This window comes from Erpetoichthys calabaricus, chromosome 4, assembly GCF_900747795.2.
Source record: "Erpetoichthys calabaricus chromosome 4, fErpCal1.3, whole genome shotgun sequence".
In the NCBI taxonomy this organism is placed as follows: domain Eukaryota; kingdom Metazoa; phylum Chordata; class Cladistia; order Polypteriformes; family Polypteridae; genus Erpetoichthys; species Erpetoichthys calabaricus.
The window spans coordinates 304,019,445-304,040,399 of record NC_041397.2 but is presented as its reverse complement, the minus strand read 5'-3'; the positions used below and the strand labels follow the sequence as shown (position 1 = coordinate 304,040,399).

Sequence of the window (20,955 nt, the reverse complement as noted above, 5' to 3'; positions counted from 1 at the left end):
TCCCAGACATTATGGGGTGGGGGGCACTGTATATCCCAATCTGGGGAAGCAAATCAAGGAAACAGAACAAAAAAAAGGGTTGAAAGTCAATGTGACCAGTTACAGTGCTAGGGTGTCATTTAACTGGGCTAAGTCCCCCCAACTAATTATAATTATTGGATTTTTTGGGACTTTATGACACCACTCACCTTTTAGTATTTCAGACCCCCCCCCCCCCTTTCCCCACCTCCTTTGCCAGTTTTTGGTCTGGAGTCAGAGCTGGTTCTGACCCTAGAATATCAGAGTGATGAACGGTGCTTGGCAATGCTGACTCAATAGAGTTTTGCACTTTTTATTGCTCTAATAAGGGCAGCTTATTTTTGGCACACTAGAACGTCAGTCCTGCTGACCTTTTTATAGGCTCTTCTGCAGCTGGAACTGAAGCTGCTCTTTTGAAAAATGGAGAGCCAGCTCATACTGCTGCCTGTTGCCAACTCAGCACTGATGTCATTCTTGTGTCTGTCTTTGCCGGATGACATAAGGGTCAGCACCTCTTATACCACCCTCTCTTTATGAGGTCAATCAATTTATCAATTAAAACTTTATTGTCATTTATACAGAATACAGTGTGCAGGTATAATTAATTTTTTTATTTGAGAGGTGCAGAATACAACCATTGGCTAACAATTAACAGTAAATTAATGCAACAATACAGAACTATAAATATTAAACTACGGGGTATAAAATATATAATATGTATATAAAAAGGTAAGGTACAAATCAATAAAGATATACAAAACGTGCTATGAGTACTTTAGCGCTTTGCTCCGAGATCAGACAGAACTTGGAGGCCACTTTAACAAACACAATGATTAATTTGTACATCTCAAGATGCTTAAACCTTAAGTGATGCAAATTTGAGTCATTTGTGTCCTCTGTAGGAAATGTGTATGGTGTGAGAAGAAAAATTGAGGGATTGATGTTAAGCAGTAAATTAGTCATCAGTTTTGCCTTTGGCAGTGCGAATTTGTGTCTGGGGTTTGGGTGTCTGTGACACCCCTAGTGGCCATAAGCGATATAAATAGGTACAACTCCAGGGCATTAAGGATCTTCTTAATTAACACGCTTTGATAAATGTTATATGTTTAATGAATACCCTTGCAATATTAATTCCCTTTCCGCATATTATTGAGAGTAATGTTAAAGCTTAAAATGGGCAACATCAGTAAAAGAAGCAAATAAAAGTTGAGTATGGTGGGAACAGAAGGATGTGAATTCTTATTGTAAGAAGAAATGACAATGAAAAATGAGTCAGGTATGTGCAATAGTTTTAGTTTATTGTTATTGTAAATCCTTCTATTCCTCAAATGAAATACATGTAAAACATATTTTTTGAATGTATATTACTACTTATATGAAATATTTTACAATATGTTATAAAATACTTCAAGAGTAAATATATTTCAGTTTACTGAAAGGTATTGCAAAATATGTAAATTATTGCCTTCTTTTTATATTGCAATGTATTTTTCAAAGTATAAAAATATATTCCTTAATATATTTAAATACAAGGAATAATATGGTGTAAAACACATTTTAAAAAACGTACAATATAAAGTGGCGTGTAAAAGTACCCTTTTGCACTTTCAGCTTCTACTTTCCTTATAATCCATGGGTGTGTAAACATTTCTTCAACCGGACGCTCCCTCCCTCTCTCGAGCTCATTCCCATAAAGCCTGCTTCTCAGACTCTTTCATTATTTTCAAGGTGACGTTCTTGCATCCTGTCCGCTTTTACATATACTGCCTAGTAATGAATTATTACTATTATTATTATCTTTGAAGGTGACTCTCCGCATGCCTCTTTTCCTCCTCATGTGTCTCACACTCGCACTGCCTCTTTCTTCACGTCATCAAAGCCAAACTGACCAATCAGATTGCTCAGAGGGACTTTAGTTTTTTATTATATAGTAGACCAGCCGTCCCCCACAGCTCCGCCTGAATAGAAGTGAAACAGGATAGTGAGGAGGGCCCTGCCCGGCTCCCAAATCCTGACGTCATGCTTCCCTCTCACCTCGCCCCACAGCCTCTGCCTCGGATTAGCACGAATATATCACTCCTGAAAAAAAAAAACCTGATCAAAATCCGTTAAGTAATTTTCTCATGAAAAGCGGACAGACAGACAGACAGACAGACAGATGTTTCATTTTATCTATACAGTAGACCCCCCGCGGCCTCAGTCATTCATGGATTTTTCCTTAGAACCTATCTAATTATTGTTAGCGGAAACTGCAAATATCCTCCACAATTTATATGGCTTTTTTCATGGAAATACTTTACTGCAGAGAGAACTGGAAGAAACTGTAGAGGAAAATGCAGCTTGGGATGGTGAAAGTAGCCAATAGAATTTGAAACTGCAACTCCCAGCAGTCCCTGTAGTGGCTCCGATTGGTCTTCTGCTGAGGCTGTTGGGGTCAAAGGATGTCAGCGCGGCTTTTAAAAAGGGGGCCGGTGACCAAAAGCAAAAAAAAAGTTTTTGTAATTTGTGTTTCAATTTCCTGTCTCTCTGCCTACCTTCTGTTGGGTTACCTGTACTTATTTGTTTTGCCCTGGATCGTTTTGTGATTGGCGTCTGAATTGTCTGCCTGTGTACATGAGGACTGTAAGTGCCGTTTTTCATGATTTACTGTGTGTGTGTTTTGTTGGTGCTTTGTTTTATTTAATGTGTAATCGGTGTAAGGGGAACAGGGGTGGTATCGTTGTTTTCATTTGTTTTCATTACATTCTTTATTTGCTGTTTGATTACCGGTTTGCTTAGTTTTTGTCTCTGTTTGTAAGTGTGTGTGGGTCAGGCCAAGGCTGTCCCTGGAATCTCCACCTTAAAAATAAATCACCATCTTCTCGATGGCGTGTATCTTAGCGGCACCAGACCGCTACAGCGTTATTCATTTCTCCTTGCTGCTGATTGACTGTGATGCATCTCCAGCTGAGTGTTCTTGTGTTTTCCATTTTGTTCCTCTGAACCCTTAAATCCACCACAACTGGCTATAGTCATTTCCCAATGCAATTTGCGAGCACGCAGGAGCTGATCAGTCAGTGCCGTACATTCGTTGAGCAGCCAGCTCATGACTACTGCAAGCCCCTTGTGAGCAGGGGGGCTGAACGCACCCCTAGAAGACACGGACATTTCTCAAAAATACCCTCTTAAAAAACGCTGATAGACTACCTTCACATTGCTCCCTTACTTGCGGCTGCTCTGTCACGTGATATGCTTCTCACATGACACTATGCTTACTTAAAAGCCTGAACTGCACCTGTCCTTTTTGGCTGATTGCTTTGTTTCTCTCTCCTCCCCCAGACATCCTCTGCTCCTGTTGGGGGTCCCGCTCCTGTTGTGCTCCCCAATGATGTTTGTCTATTCTTTAATTGAGAACTAACTGCATACTGAGCTCGTTTTACTTCTGAAAGAGACATGTTTGTTTGTTTGTAGTGTTTGAATAAAGTTCCTGTCTGTACAATCTCCTGTGTTTCTGTGCAATTCTGTGACCCAAGCGTGACATCCTGCAGCACTGCAGCCTCACTGTCTCTGGGATTGAGCCGCTGCACTAGACTAACCTGCTAGCATCAGCGCTTACCTCTGTGTGCTCGCGTGCACCCAGTTCAAGCGCGGTTGGCTCAGTGATTTCATCCATGGCGTCAGTTACACCTTGTACATATTGTTCCAGTAGTTTTTGAAATACTTTTTACAGTTCATTGGCACTGTGTAAAATTATCAGTGTTGCAGTAATTGTGATGTTCTTTGCATGAAAAAAAATGTGTTTCATTAAAATTTCACTTTTTCTTTGCAAATTGTGACGTTTACTTAAAGTGCAGCAAAAAAATATTTGGCATCCAGGGATGTATTAACCCCCAATTATGTGACAGGTTTAAGGTTTAAAGCTCCAAGATGCTGTCGAAACGCTCTGCACCTTTTAAGTCTTCTGGCAATGAAAACGCACTTGCACGAATTGTAGTACATATAGCGGTCACATCGGTATTTTACATTCTAGCACTGTGGGAGACATAGCAGTACAGTTCTGTGCAGTATACGGGTTTACCTTTACATTCTTTTTTTTAGGTAATGTATTAAGCTGAGCTTGAAAGAAATTAAAGTGTTTTGGGGGCATATTTAGGGTTTAAACTATAAAAATAGGCATTTTTTTAACCACATCCAAAATTTGTGGTTTTTCACAATTCGCGGGTGCTCTAGGAAAGTAACCCCTACGAATTTTGGGGGGTGTACTGTATAGAGATATGTTTTTTACAACTGGAGAACGGACAGGTTAAAGGACTTGCTCAGAGTCTTACAATCACTATGAGACTAGAAATAAAATGGTGAACAAATATGTCATCAGGAGTCCAATGACTTATATATCCAGTACTTCAGGGAAAGTTTTTTTAAATTTTATTCATGATATTGGTACAAAGAAAGAGAAACTCAGTTCAACAGAAATTTACATTTCTTTACAAATCCTATCATGACTGACTCTCCCAAGAAATATGTTTTAATATATAAATATGACCCTTCCTTTAACCGCCACCTTATCGTGGTGGAGGGGTTTGAGTGTCCCAATGATCCTAGGAGCTCTGTTGTCCGGGGCTTTATGCCCCTGGTAGGGTCACCCAAGGCAAACTGGTCCTAGGTGAGGGATGAGACAAAGAGCGGTTCAAACCTCCTATGATGAAAGAAAACTTTGGACAGCGTTTTCCCTTGCCCGGACGCAGGTCACCGGGGCCCCCCTCTGGAGCCAGGCCTGGAGGTGGGGCTCGATGGCAAGCACCTGGTGGCCGGGCCTGGACCCATGGGGCCCGGCCGGGCACAGCCCGAAGAGGCAACGTGGGTCCCCCTTCCCATGGGCTCGGGTGCAGTGTGAGTTGGGTGGTGGCCGAAGGCAGGGACCTTGGCGGTCCGATCCTCGGCTACAGAAGCTGGCTCTTGGGATGTGGAATGTCACCTCTCTGAAGGGGAAGGAGCCTGAGCTAGTGCGCGAGGTTGAGAGGTTCCGGCTAGATATAGTCGGACTCACCTCGACGCACAGCTTGGACTCTGGAACCAATCTCCTTGAGAGGGGCTGGACTCTCTACCACTCTGGAGTTGCCCCTGGTGAGAGGCGCTGAGCGGGTGTGGGCATACTTATTGCCCCCCAACTTGGAGCCTGTTCATTGGGGTTTACCCCGGTAGACGAGAGGGTAGCCTCACTCCGCCTTCGGGTGGGGGGATGGGTCCTAACTGTTGTTTGTGCGTATGCACCGAACAGCAGTTCAGAGTACCCACCCTTTTTGGAGTCCCTGGAGGGAGTGCTAGAGGGCATACCTTCTGGGGACTCCCTCGTTCTGCTGGGAGACTTCAATGCTCACGTGGGCAATGACAGTGAGACCTGGAAGGGCGTGATTGGGAGGAATGGCCCCCCCGATCTAAACCCGAGCGGTGTTTTGTTATTGGACTTCTGTGCTCGTCACGGATTGTCCATAATGAACACCATGTTCAAGCATAGGGGTGTTCATATGTGCACTTGGCACCAAGACACCCTAGGCCTCAGTTCGATGATTGACTTTGTGGTCGTGTCATCGGACTTGCGGCCACATGTCTTGGACACTCGGGTGAAGAGAGGGGCGGAACTGTCAACTGATCACCACCTGGTGGTGAGTTGGCTTCGATGGTGGGGGAAGATGCCGGTCAGGCCTGGTAGGCCCAAACGTGTTGTGAGGGTCTGCTGGGAACGTCTGGCAGAGCCCCCTGTCAGAAGTAGCTTCAACTCCCACCTCCGGCAGAACTTCGACCACGTCCCGAGGGAGGTGGGGGACATTGAGAACGAATGGGCCATGTTCCGTGCCTCTATTGTTGAGGCGGCTGACCGGAGCTGTGGCCGTAAGGTGGTCGGTGCCTGTCGTGGCGGCAATCCCCGAACCCGTTGGTGGACACCGGCGGTGAAGGATGCCGTCAAGCTGAAGAAGGAGTCCTACCGGTCCCTTTTGTCCTGTGGGACCCTGGAGGCAGCTGATAGGTACCGGCAGGCCAAGCGGAATGCGGCTTTGGTGGTTGCTGAGGCAAAAACTCGGGCGTGGGAGGAGTTTGGGGAGGCCATGGAGAACAACTTTCTGACAGCTTCAAGGAGATTCTGGTCCACCGTCCGCCGTCTCAAGAGGGGGAAGCAGTGCAGTGTCAACACTGTATATGGTGATGATGGTGCGCTGCTGACCTCGACTCGGGACGTTGTGGGTCGGTGGGGGGAGTACTTCGAAGATCTCCTCAATCCCACTAACATGCCTTCCAATGTAGAAGCAGAGCCTGGGGACTCAGAGGTGGGCTCCCCCATCTCTGGGACTGAGGTCACCGAGGTGGTCAAAAAACTCCTTGGTGGCAGGGCCCCAGGGGTGGATGAGATACGCCCAGAGTTCCTCAAGGCTGTGGATGTTGTAGGACTGTCTTGGTTGACACACCTCTGCAACATCACATGGACATCAGGGACAGTGCCTCTGGATTGGCAGACCGGGGTGGTGGTCCGGAGGGTGTGTTCCAACTACAGAGGGATCACACTCCTCAGCCTCCCTGGAAAAGTCTATTCGGGGGTCCTGGAGATGAGGGTCCGTCGGATAGTCGAGCCTCGGATTCAGGAGGAACAGTGTGGTTTTCGTCCTGGTCGTGGAACAGTGGACCAGTTCTACACCCTTACCAGGGTCCTAGAGGGTGCATGGGAGTTTGCCCAACCAGTCTACATGTGTTTTGTGGACTTGGAAAAGGCGTTCGACCGTGTCCCTCAGGGAATCCTGTGGGGGGTACTCCGAGAGTATGGGGTACCGGACCCCCTGATAAGGGCTGTTCGGTCCCTGTATGATCGGTGCCAGAGCTTGGTCCGCATTGCTGGCAGTAAGTCGAACTCGTTTCCAGTGAGAGTTGGACGCCGCCAGGGCTGCCCTTTGTCACTGATTCTGTTCATAACTTTTATGGACAGAATTTCTAGGCGCAGCCAGGGTGTTGAGGGGGTCCGGTTTGGTGGACTCAGGATCGGGTCACTGCTTTTTGCAGATGATGTTGTCCTGTTTGCTTCATCAGGCCGTGATATTCAGCTCTCTCTAGATCGGTTCGCAGCCGAGTGTGAAGCGCCTGGGATGGGAATCAGCACCTCCAAATCCGAGACCATGGTCCTCAGCCGGAAAAGGGTGGAGTGCCCTCTCGGTGTTGATAGCGAGATCCTGCCCCAAGTGGAGGAGTTCAAGTATCTTGGGGTCTTGTTCACGAGTGAGGGAAGAATGGAGTGTGAGATCGACAGGCGGATCGGTGCGGCATCCGCAGTGATGCGGGCTCTGCATCGGTCTGTTGTGGTGAAAAAGGAGCTGAGCTGCAAGGCAAAGCTCTCAATTTACCAGTCGATCTACATTCCTACCCTCACCTATGGTCATGAGCTATGGGTAGTGACCGAAAGAACGAGATCGCGAATACAAGCGGCTGAAATGAGTTTCCTCCGCAGGGTGTCTGGGCTTTCCCTTAAAGATAGGGTGAGAAGCTCAGTCATCCAGGAGGGGCTCAGAGTAGAGCCGCTGCTCCTCTGGATCGAGAGGAGTCAGATGAGGTGGCTCGGGCATCTGATCAGGATGCCTCCCTGGTGAGGTGTTCCGGGCACGTCTAACCGGGAGGAGGCCCCGGGGAAGACCCAGGACACGCTGGAGGGACTATGTGTCCCGGCTGGCCTGGGAATGGCTTGGGATTCTCCCGGAAGAGCTAGAAGAAGTGGCCGGGGAGAGGGAAGTCTGGGCATCTTTTCAAGCTGCTGCCCCTGTAACCCGACCTTGGAGAAGAGGATGGATGGATGGATGGATGGATGGATATATAAATATGAATGGTATTGTACTATACTTCACGTTTGCATTGGTTTCTTTTCTTAACCTCCTTAGCTTTATTTTTACCACTGGAAAAACAAGCCAAAAAGAAGAGAAAATGTTATTATGTATAATGGAAGCCTGTAAATACCAGAACGCAGTTACCAATTTCTTTTATCACTTCAACAATGTTTAATTTAAAACTAGTTTCATATTTTCCTCTGATCAAACGCTCCATCGTCGATAAGGGATGCTCTTACGATAAAGGTATACGAGGGTGTGAGATAGAAAAAACACAAATCAGTGCAAATGTTGCTTCGGAATAGTTCAGGTATTACCGTGTAGTCACGTCGGCACGAGAGAGAGAGAGAGGTTAGGAGCAAACGCTGATACAGCACATTGCCCCACCCACATAGAAAAAAAGGCAGTGTGCTCCGTGGTTACTCTCTCAGGTGGGTGTTAGCATATCATAATCTCTTGGACCAATAGCGTGAGTTTTCCGCATTTGACTTATACGACCAACATTATAAAATACCAGAAATTATACAGTAAAATCAAGTCCCGACTTATCCGCAGGAGAACTTATCCATGAGTATATATGGTACAGTAGGAAGGATATACCTAGTGTCCACTACTATACTGATGCAGATTTAGGACTACAGGCATCCAGACTCCTGAAGTTATTCTTTGCCACAACAGTACACGTCCTTTGTGTTATATATTTTAAGACAGTCACCAACACCCAGTGCAACAGCTCAGTCGGGACAGTAGAAGTAAGTTTTCTTTGTGCACTTTTCTCACAATAATATTTTTCTGTTGCATGCAACTGAGTGGGTAGAATCTCAGTGTTGGACCTGCATGATCAACTTGCCCATTGTTTTATTGTAGGCTAACAAAGCGCAAGGCTTAGTGACTTAGTGACACATTTCCCGACACAAACATTAACAGTGGTCACATTGTGCTTAGGGGGCTAACATTTTTCTTGTCCTTGCAGTTGATTGCCATCATTTTGCCACACTGAAGCTTCATGCAATCAAACTCACCAGGCATGTCACAGGAGTTCAGTCGCATGTTCACCGTATGCGTCAGCTTCACTATCTGTGTCATCGTCTGATGACCAACTCACATTGTATTTGCTATTGTTTGAATCAACTAATGGTTCAGTTTCAGTTTGATCTAATCTGGCTTAACAGCTTTTCATTTACAAGCCATTTTGTATTTCGGTTTAAGTCTCTTCCATTTTCATGAACACTGACGAGTTACCATAGAGTTGCAAAACACAAAGAAATATTTATAATTCTTTTTGCAGTATGATGTTACTTTATCCATTAGTTGGCAGCAGAATACTGTCTCAAGCATTATTTGGGCTTAACACTTCACGTTGGATCAGCTTAATCTCAGAGACCCTCGGGGTTAACCATTTTTCCATGGAATTTCAAGCCTGAGAGATGCTCTGGGTTAATGCCAAGGCAGTTAAACTATTTCTGTTACTAAAGAACTCAGTATTATTGGTCTGGATACAACAATGTTTAATTTAAAGACTAGTTTATTAAAAAATAAGTTATATTTAAAACTTGGCACCATTTCCAGGGATTGTTCCTGCCTTGCACCATCTACTTGCTGGGACAGGCTTCAGCTTCTCCGGTTTGGAAGATAAGTGGATGGGTGGTTATGTTTAAAACATTGCCCAAGTAAATTGTATTTACACTATTGTTTCATTGTAAGGCGGCACGGTGGCACAGTGGTAGCGCTGCTGCCTTGCAGTTAGGAGACCTGTGTTCACTTCCCGGGTTCTCCCCGTGTCTGTGTGGGTTTCCTCTGGTGCTCCGGTTTCCTCCCACAGTCCAAAGACATGCAGGTTAGGTGTATTGGCGATCCTAAATTGTCCCTAGTGTGTGCTTGGTGTGTGCTTGGTGTGTGGGTGTGTGTGTGTCCTGAGGTGGGCTGGCGCCCTGCCCGGGATTTGTTCCTGCCTTGCACCCTGTGTTGGCAGGGATTGGTTCCAGCAGACCCCCGTGACCCTGTGTTAGGATATAGCGGGTTGAATAATGGATGGATGGATGTTTCATTATAACTTGAAATAAGCTGAATATACATTTCTGTGTACAGTTCAAAGTCTGTTTGAATATTTGATATATTAATATAAAGCAACTGATGGATAAAATATGTTACTTCTCATCAAAATTAAGATGCTGTTATATCATTCAGTCCTTCTGCTTCTTAATTGCTGTAGGCTTGATTTGTCATTTATCAAAATCAAAAAATGTAGACTGGTCACAAAACTGCAGGAATGTAACGGCAGAATTAAGTAGATGCACAGGCACCATTGCATTAACATCAAATTTTACAATAGAAATGGGGTTTAAAATGATGTTTGATTTAATCTTTCTGTTTATTTCCAGTATGACCTCAGAGATATGCAAATGAATGGATCCAAACCTGCGTCCTTCACAGAATTTGAACTGGTGGGTTTTCCGGGTCTCCTGGACTACAAGATATTTCTCTTTGTTGGATTCCTTCTGCTGCTGTTAATCACGCTTACGGCTAATTTTCTTATCCTCCTTCTGGTTTCGTTGGACCACCGGCTTCACACACCCATGTATTTTTTCCTTTGTAATTTATCCCTCTTGGACATACTGATGGCAACATCAATTATTCCAAAACTCTTGGCAGTTCTCTCAGAATTTAACAAAACTATTTCACTTTCTGCTTGCATTGGACAAATGTATTTCATAGTATCAGTTGGGACTGCAGAAAACTGCTTGGTGGCAGCGATGGCGTATGACCGATACATTGCTGTTGTTAAGCCACTGCATTATAATGTGATTATAAATTTCAAAAAATGCATGTTGATAATGATGATAGTGTGGATGCTTGGATTTCTTCTCCCATTTGCATTCTTAGTTTTAACTATTAACCTGCCCTTTTGTGTCTCAAATAAAATCATGCACTGTTTTTGTGATTACCCGACTGTTTCTTCCCCCTGGCTTGCGTTGACATTACTGATTATGCCAATTCAGCATTTGGTGTGGCTGTGATTGGTAATTATGTGCCCTTACTTTTCGTACTGTGGACTTATGTCAGAATTGTGATTTCTGTTTTAAAACTTAAAACAACGGAGAGTCGAGCAAAAGCCTTTTCGATGTGTTTTTCGCATGTGACTGTAGTGGTTATGTATTACGTGTCTGCCTCCATTGTACACGCAGGGTTAAGAATTAACGGACTCTCATATGATGGGCGAATTTTTATTGGAGGCTTGAATTACTTTCTAATGCCCATGGTGAACCCTATGATTTATAGTTTAAGAAATGAAAAGATGAAAGAAGCTGCGAAAAGATACATGCACCTTCATTTTCTTTTTCCACAAAATGCCAAAAATTCTGCTGATGGTACTGACAAGGTTTTATCAAAAAATGGAAACATGTTTTCTTCATGAATGCACTCTTTTTAAACTTGTAAAAATAAGCACTGTTATAAAATATTCTGATTGCTGCTGTAATTCATATCTTGTGTCATGTGTCCTTTTTTCAATTTACGCATTAATCTTGAACTCTCATGGATTTGTTTGCATGATATTTTGAATCAATGTAATTTTTTGTAACGTTTTTATTATAATTGTATTTAATTGCACACAAAGTATTTAAAATCATCCCATCCAAATCTAGTACTGCTGCCTCACAGATCCAGAAGAATGAGTCTAACATGGGGTTTACAAGTTCTTTCTCAAGGTTATTCCAGTTTCATCCCACATAGTTAAAAAAGTGGTGTTCAGTGAACTGGTCAGTCTAAAGTGACTCAGTATATGAGGCTGTATGTATGTATGTGTGTGTGTGCGCGTGCGTGCGTGTGTGTGTGTGTGGGTGGCATGTGTTTCTCCAAGGGATCTGCTCCATTTCAGGATTATTTTCAGCATGCCCATAATTCTAAAACTGAATGGGAGTTGAGTTATTGGATTCTTCTTCTTCTTTTGGCTGCTCCCATTAGGAGTTGCCACAGTGGATCATCTTCTTCCATATCTTTCTATCCTCTCCATCTTGCTGTATTGCACCCATCACTTGCATGTCCTCTCTGCACCACATCCATAAACCTTCTCTTAGGCCTTCCTCTTTTCCTCTTCCTTGGCAGCTCTATCCTTAGCCTTCTTCTCCCAATATACCCAGCATCTCTCCTCTACACATGTCCAAACCAACGTATTGGATTAAAAGATTTAAAGAAGTAAATTATATCTACATCAAGAAATATTAATTCAATATGTACTGTATATGAAAGAGTTGGTGCCAAGTCAGATTTACCATGTTGAGTGACAATTGCAAAGGCAGACAGAAAAGATGTTCAGAGCCTGGAAAAATTCAGCAGAACAACAGAAAAATGTAATAACTGAGTGAGAGGGAGAGATGGCATGAATGACAAAAAATTATTAATGACAAGAGTTTCTTCCGACTGCATATGCTTCTATCCCTCTGAATCTCACATATAACATTTAAAGTTGCACAGGGTTGTTATTCAAAATTATATTAGTCCTGTATGGCAGTGTGACAAAAGCATGTGGGACAAAAGTGTGTAAGTTCTGCTGTTTCATTGAAGGACATGTATGTGGCAGATTCACTGGCAGGACACCGCCCGACCTGTTGTTGCATCCAAATGGTGCCATCTTTCGCCTTTACACCTGGTGCAGCTGCGTTGTTGTTATGTGTTAGTGGATGTTTCTTGTGGGGAGGTCTTCTGTTCCCTTTCTCCGATGTAGAACCCACATCCTCATCTGAGTTCACCTCTGTTATAGTACGTCTTTATTTGAAAACAGCAGTGTCAGATCGCGGGGGAGCATGAATGTGACTGAGAGAATAAAACTGAATAAAAAAAACTGTTACTGACTCAAATCAAATGTATGTTTTTTATTGTATAATAATAACAATAAGAGCATCTCACTACTCAAAATAGTAGTTCTGGTTAGGGTCCAGACTCAAACCCGTGGCCTCTTGATTATGAGTCAGCAATTCTTACCACTACACCACCCAAGTGGTCATTTCAGTGTCGTACCCTAACCTGATTTCTTTTTCTTCAGTTATATTTTTGAATAAAAGCTCACTTGTTTTGTTATATGTGTACCTTTTGTGAAAGTGCTTATTTGGACTTAAGTCTTCACACATTATACACTTTATACCAAAATATACCAGAACACACATGACATGCATGTGTTCCAAATAACAATATATTATTTATCCTATACAACTCCAGGCACCTCACACCCAGATAAACAAGACTTGAGCTGGGAGAACTTTTTGCCCAAGTTCACTGCAAATGGCAGTAACTTGACTGTAAATTGACTGGGATGGCATAACAGGCTGCTTGCTGCTTGTGCTGATCATCACATTTACAAAACAAAAGACACTGATGGAAAGATGCAAAGGAATTTAAGGTTGCCCAGGATTCTGATTTTTTTCATAGGCTTCAGGGATTATATTGTTAATATGCAGCTACTTTCGAATAAAAAACTTTAATCATTTAACTAACTGTGGTTACATTTTTAAATTGTACACCAGCTTGAATTTTAATATCTCACTTGCAGCTCTGGCTATTGTTTATTTCATCACCCCAAGTTATAAAATTCCTTTGTACAGTATGCTAAGGATGTTTTGCTTTTTCTTGGTGATGCTCCTTCTGTTTCCCACAAATTCTTATTTTTTATATCATTTTCAGACACTGTCTGGAAATATAATTTAGTTGGTCAAAGTTTGTCCTCATTCTATTAAATTCCCGTGCAATCAGTCGATTTTTTCACTTGCATCTTTCTTTGGCTAATTCACTGAAATATTTGTGCTTTGATGTTTTTCCTTCTCTGCTGGACATTGTTTTATCGAATCACTATTGTATCTTTAGGAATATCAAGGAAATCCTTTCTTCATGGTTGTTTTCTTGTACTGTCCTTCAATTCTGAATTGACAATTATTGGAATGGATAACATTTAATAGTTCTTTTGTTCCTCTCTCATCCCCCTTAAAATATTGGTAAGAAGTTAAATACCATCTATCTGCCTTTCTATGCAATGGTAAGAGACTTTATATTAATCACTCCACTTTGACACATGATAAATTCAAAGGAGATGATTGCCTCTGACAGACCTACAGATACATCATTTGACGTTTACCCTTTGACCAGTATGGAGCTGGTTAAATCCTCCCACAAACTGACCATTCTGGTTCAGAACTAAATCCAGGTCCATTTCTGTTCTTCCTTTTACTTCATTGAAAATAAAGTCACATTCCCCCTTAGGCTTATGTGCTCTCAACCTTTGGCAGAATGCTGAGAAACATATTGGCACGTCTCCAGCTTGGCACAATGATACTCCCATCTTGTAGAATGCTGCTGTTTGAATTGTTAGGAAGCCCTTCTTTTTTGAGCCATTTCAGAAGCCACTTAGTGGCATTTTTGATGACTCTGAACTTAGAATGTTCCAATTACTGAGGTCCAGGTTTTCTGTTCCTCCTCCTTCTTCCTTTTAGCATATTGAAGGCCTGCTCAGTTGGATTTAAATCGGGTGATTGGCTTGGGCATTTCAAAAATTTTCCAGTTTTTACCTATGAAAAACTCCTCTGTTTTCACAGCAGTATGTTTGTAAGATGAAGAGCTGTCCAGTGAGTTTGGATGCATCTACTGGAATTTGAGTAGATCAGATGTTTCTATACACCTCATAATTCATTGTGCCACGGCTGTCAGCAGTTCCATCATCAATGAGGACAAGTGTACCTATAGCAGCCATATACGCCCAAGTCATAACACCCCTCCCCACCAGGTTTAACAGATGAGGTGGTCTGCTTTGGACCTTGGCAGTTCCGGAGGAGTTAGCACTTTGACCTCATCTCCCTGCTCCTGAAACCCATTGCCCTGGATGGACTTTGGCCTTGGGTCGGCTCTTGGAGCCTAGGGATAGTTTGCCATTTCAGTTTGCTCTGACCTCTGGTGAGTGGAGTAAGGCAAGGCTTGCTGTGTGCATGCACAGGCACTGGGACGAACCAGTTGGGGGCATGGAGAGCCACAGAAGATGATAGCAGGTATGGCAGACAAAGAAATCAATGGTTGTTTTCAGGGCTAGTTACTACCAGCTTTGTTCAGAGTACTAAAACCATTGGGCTATCTTTCGCACACCCGGGTTGTTACAATACATTTTATTAAACATTACAAAATACTGTCTTCCAAAAGCTCAATAAACAGATTTTAAGTAAATAAACAGAATGGGCAATCTCTGTGGATGGATAGAGCAGCTGCTGCACTAAGGCCCTGAGGTAATGATACACAGTGATTCTTTAATTGTTTCCATTGAATTTATTTATACATTTGTCTCTAGGGCATAATTTACTTTTAAGAGACTGATAAACAACTTGCCCTCAGTATTTTGTCCTGCTCAACTGTAAATATAATCAGGAAGGCTATCAGTGTACATACTATATATATATTGTTTGTGATTTCTAATGGTGTTGTATTGAAACTGCAGAAAGTGCATATGCAAACTGGACAGATGAATCAGGTGTGTAAAATAATTTTTAATAAAATGTTCAGTGGCAATATAAATTTTGTTTTACACAATGTATACTGCTTATTTTATTACAAGTATTTTTCAAATGTGTATACAGCAGGAGTTCTTTAACTTTTTAATCTGAGCACCCACATAAGAAAATGGATACAATCCTGGGACTTAAGAAGAGGCTTATTACTATAATGTCAGTGGAGCCACACAGAAACTAACAACAATGGCCATATAATAAAAGACGTGAACGTTTTTCTTTCATTCCAGCTTATTTCTGACATTAACAGTGTAAAGCAAACCTATTGTTAATAAAACAATAATTATCATTCAAAACAGGAAATAGATTTCTAAGGTATAGCACAGTCAGTGTAAATGTTTAGTGTTAGGCTTTGAATAAAGTTGAGAGAAATAAATAGGAAAAGTAAATAGGATATGATGGTTTTTGAAAAGACAGTATGAATGTTCAAGTAGCTTAGTCCTTTGACACATGGCAGCATATAAGGAATAAGTTAACAAAAAAGAAATAATCGATGCAGTTTATTTACTATGTCTTAAATACCGTGTTTTGTAAAATACAATACAATACAATACAATACAGTTTATTTTTGTATAGCCCAAAATCACACAGGAAGTGCCACAATGGGCTTTAACAGGCCCTGCCTCTTGACAGCCCCCCCAGCCTCGACTCTCTAAGAAGGCAAGGAAAAATTCCCAAAAAAAACCTTGTAGGGAAAAAATGGAAGAACCCCTGAGAAAGGCAGTTCAAAAAGAGACCCCTTTCCAGGTAGGTTGAGCGTGCAGTGGGTGTCAAAAGAAGGGGGTCAATACAATACAATACAGTACGCAGAACAGAACAATTTCTCAATATAGTAAGAAATAAAAAATATAAATTTTAGAAGTACAGAGCAGAATTTAACAATAGATGATATATCCCATAATAAGATTTGGATTTGTGTAGAGTCCTGGAGACCTCATCCTTCAATCTGCCTCCCCCATTTGGCCATTCCACGGCTGAAACAGTGCTGGGCCAGCCAATCCGATGAAAGGACCCCTCTTTCCCACGATTCCTGCGATCCTCCATCAGGGATGACTTTTCCTTAGGCAGGCAAAACAACTTGGCAGGTGGGCAGTGGCACCAAGTGCCACATTTGAGTACCGAGAAGAAAAACAGAATAAGTGAGGGTTAGTATCCAATTATAACTGTCATGTTACTTATGTTTAAGTGCTAATGACTAACAACAGAGGTGCAGTCTGTACAGTTAATCAGCAGCTCTAGTCAGGTTGTGCTAAACTGAAGTAGTGAGTCTTCAGCCGGGATTTAAAAGCTGAGACCGAAGGGGCATCTCTTATAGTAGCAGGCAGACCATTACACAGTTTAGGGGCCCTGTAACTAAAAGCTCAACCTCCCATTGTTATTTTATTAATCCTTGGAATCATAAGCAGACCGGCATCTTGAGATCTTAATGTGCGCTCAGGTTTGTAAGTCATGATAAGTTCAGACAAGTAAGCCGGACCTCGACCATTTAATGCTTTATATGTTAAAAGAAGGATTTTGAAATCTTCCCTAAACTTAACCGGGAGCCAGTGTAAGGATTTAAGAACTGGAGTTATGTGTTCGTATTTTCTTGTTCTTGTAATAATTCTTGCAGCCGCATTTTGGATTAACTGGAGGCTGTATAAAGAACAGTTTGAACATCCAGTGAACACCGCATTGCAGTAGTCAATCCTACTAGAGATAAATGCATGAATTAGTTTCTCAGAATCCTGTTTATTTAAAAAGCACCGTAATTTCCTAACATTTTTAAGATGGAAGAAACATGTTTTGGACAACTTTGTAATATGCGCTTTAAATGACATGCTAGAGTCAAAGATAACTCCTAGATTGCGGGCTGATCAGTAAAATTGACTGGGATTCCAACTGAGTTAAATGATGACAAAATATTGTTGTGATCAGCATCATTCCCTCCAACAATTAACATCTCTGTTTTATCTGTATTTAAAGACAAGTAGTTCTCATTCATCCATTCCTTTAATTCGCTAACACAACTAATTAAAGACAACATTGGAGAAACTTCATTTGATTTAAATGAAAGGTATAACTGGGTGTCATCTGCATATGAGTGAAAATTAACATTATGTTTCCTAATGAGAGATCCCAGTGGAAGCATGTACAGTGAAAACAGTAAAGATCCCAGTACTGAGCCCTGCGGGACACCATATTGAACTTCTGTGTATAATGATGGAGTACTGTCAGCACATTTCTGTACATATTGGAATCGATTTGATAAGTAAGAACTAAACCAAGCGAGAACAGTGCCTGTAAGCCCAACATAATTTTCTAGCCTGTGCAGTAAAATAGAATGGTCGATGGTGTCAAACGCTGCATTTAAGTCCAACATCATAATTATAGTGGAGTTTCCTTCATCAGAGGATATCAGAATGTCGTTTACAACCCATGTTAGTGCTGTTTCTGTACTATGACCAGTGCGAAAACCAGACTGGAATTTCTCAAATAAATTGTAATGCATAAGGTGTGTCTGAAGCTGACTGGCGACTACTTTTTCTAGTATTTTAGAGAGAAACGGTAAATTTGAAATAGGCCTATAATTATTTAGTATGTGTGGGTCAAGGTCTGACTTTTTAAGTAATGGTTTAATGATTGACACTTTTAGTGTATCAGGTACTGTGCCATGCAATAATGAACTATTGATAATGTTTAGGATAGGCTCTGCAAGAACATCCATTGCACTTTTTACTAGTTTTGTTGGCACTGGATCTAGGGAACAAGAAGTGGGCTTCATTTTAGAAATTAAACTTAAGACTTCCTGCTCAGTTACAGGATTAAAATTACTAAAGTGCTGAGTGCAATGTGAGACAGGGTCTGCTAAGCTAGTATTTGGTTTGTAGTGTGATGCAGAGATCTGGGATCTTATATTTTTAATTTTCTCATTGAAAAAGTTCATAAAGTCTGTACTGCTAATATCTGTTGGTATTTTGCACTTTTGATCTGAATTTCCATTTGTTAATTTAGCCACTGTTCTAAACAGTGCCCGAGGATTTTTATTATTGCTATCTATTAATGTAGAATAATATTCTGACCGAGCTTTAAAGAGGGCTTTTTTATATTTATTAACACTCTCTGTCCATGCAAAATAACGCTTTCAAGTGAGCTCCACTGTTCACAATGTGTTTTTCTAAACAAGGTCACAAATATTAACAATTAAAGTGCATTAAAAATTTACTCATACAGCTAAATTATTACTAACAAATTTGTGTTTGTTATTTGTATTTTATATAGGTGACAGGATACATCTTAATAAATGATTTGGCGAACAGTTTAGTTTGAAGTGTTTACTCCTACTGACTGACATTGTGCCAAATTGTCCAGGCCTCCTCTCTCCAGCCTGTCTCACCCTTGTGATATTTTCTAATGTTGTTACAGTTCTCAATGTGTACAGAGACGCATGTCATAAATTTGACCAAGTAGAGTGGTCGACACTAGGAATTTAGGGACCTTCAAAACTCAACTTGATGTTATTTTGCAGGAATTAAGTGAATAGGACTGACAAGCTTTGTTGGGCTGATTAGCAACATTTACTTATATAGCATATTTTCATACAACAATGTAGCCCAAAGTGCTTTACAAGATCGCCAGGACACCACTCCATCCATGTCATCCTTCACAGTGTGTAAGGATAATCTTCTATTTATATAGTATGTGTAGTCTGGTTCTTCGAATTAATGTTTATTTTCATCTTTCTCCTATTAAGATTTTATTTCAAAGCTTGGGATGGGTAATGACATCCCAAAGAAGTGACATGAATAGGTTTTGGATTTTGGATTGGATTTGCTGAAATATTTTGTCATCATTACCAGGTCTAGGGTCAGATATAAAAAACTTGTAAAAAGAGGCCCAAAATGTGAATATGCAACTTTCCACGCAAAAGTCAAGAGTTATGAAAGAAAACTTGATGTGGAAACTTGTGTATATTTACGGCAACTCTTACCCATTCATACGCAACATTTTAGAGAAGCAGTACAATGATGACACCCTTGAACACCCAACGAAATATAGCCAAACCACTAAATGATGACTCATGCATACTGTATAACAATTCATTTCATATTTGTTATTATAATGTGAGTTGACGTGACAAACATTAAACCTCAACAGTGATGAATTTAACATATAGATTCTATTTTGATTGGCTTTTAAGATGGCCTATGGTGCAAATTTGCACTGAAGAAGACTTTTGGTTTTTCGTCAGTATATATATCGGCTAATTGTTGTCACTTCTCAGGATTAGAAACCAAAGCAATTTCATGTTGTCAATAACTACATGAAGTAAAAACACAGACGTGATTCACTCCCTCCATACAGGAAGCTATAAATCGAATGTCCTATATCCCATTCATGGCCTAAGGGTTTGAGACAGCATGGATTGTAGTATCTAGTTGAAGACTATGCAAATGGTCACAATATGAAGGGAACAAGCTTTCAGGGACTGGTAGGATTTTTTTTTTACCCATGATGATGACTGGGTTATGAGCTGATTTCAAGTTCCAAGGGGCATTTTTATGGAACTATGGGCTAAATGTGGCCCTGGTTTGAAAGACAGAGGGTCCAAATATTCTCTTGTACACTCAGTTATGCAGCACACCATAAGACTCCTGAAATACAGGTTGCGATGTCTTGATGTGTCAGGTGGGAGGATTCTCTACCAGCCAACAAATGTCTTCAGCATCGTGGTTACACATGAACATTTTGAACATTTCTTGTTCAAAAATTACTCTTTTCAGTTGGTATGTAAGTTTCATGTTTTTAAATCAGCAAAAAGCTGAATACGAATACACCCTCCCTACTCCGTCCAAGTCACTGCAGCTAAGCTTTGTACTGCAAATAAAAATATGTACCACTTTGGAATCACTTTGTGAAGTCAGTGAAATGCACACAAATCTCAGAGCTCCTCCGTGTTAGTGATGGAGTTGAAACTGCAGTACGGTGGACCTCACAGCCATAGGCGAATCCTTACCTGTTCACAAATAATCAAATATACTCCATTGCTTTTCATTGTTAGATAATATGATTAATGTAATATAACCACAGCAAGATATATAATTTCATTTTTCTCTCTTTTACAGTATGATCTCATCGTTATACAAATAAATGGATCCACACTTTCAACTATTACAGAATTTGAACTCATGTGCTTTCCAGGCTTGCAAGACTACAAGATGTTTCTATTTATTGGATTCTTTCTTCTGCTGTTAATGACCCTAATTGCTAATTTCTTTTTTATTCTTTTGGTTTCACTGGACCACAGGCTTCACACCCCCATGTATTTTTTTCTTTGTAATTTATCCCTTTTAGACATTCTGACGGCCACTTCAATTACACCAAAACTTCTTGCTGTTTTCACTGGGTACAATAAGATTAACTTCTCTGACTGCTTTGTGCAATTGTATTTTATTATTTCTTTAGGAGGTACAGAGAACTTCATTTTGGCAGCAATGGCGTATGACCGATATATTGCTGTAGTGAAACCTCTACATTATAATATTATTATAAATGGGAAAAAATGTTTTCTAATAATGGCA

At 41.2% G+C, this 20,955-nt stretch overlaps 1 protein-coding gene across 1 annotated transcript; it reads left to right on the top strand.

Annotated features, from left to right (window-relative positions):
* Window positions 1-1,285: 1,285 nt before the first annotated feature.
* On the top strand, window positions 1,286-11,271 carry LOC114641288 (olfactory receptor 6S1-like). Its single transcript, XM_051926689.1, has 3 exons — window positions 1,286-1,294; window positions 10,238-10,679; window positions 10,856-11,271. The coding sequence occupies exons 1-3, from the start codon at window positions 1,286-1,288 to the stop codon at window positions 11,269-11,271; spliced, it is 867 nt and encodes a 288-aa protein (XP_051782649.1).
* Window positions 11,272-20,955: the final 9,684 nt, after the last annotated feature.

Excerpts from the sequence above, each read along its gene's own strand:
- LOC114641288 (XM_051926689.1), top strand. Across the intron at positions 10,680-10,855 it reads GATTATAAATTTCAAAAAAT|CATTTGGTGTGGCTGTGATT; the intron begins GCATGTTGATAA and ends ATGCCAATTCAG.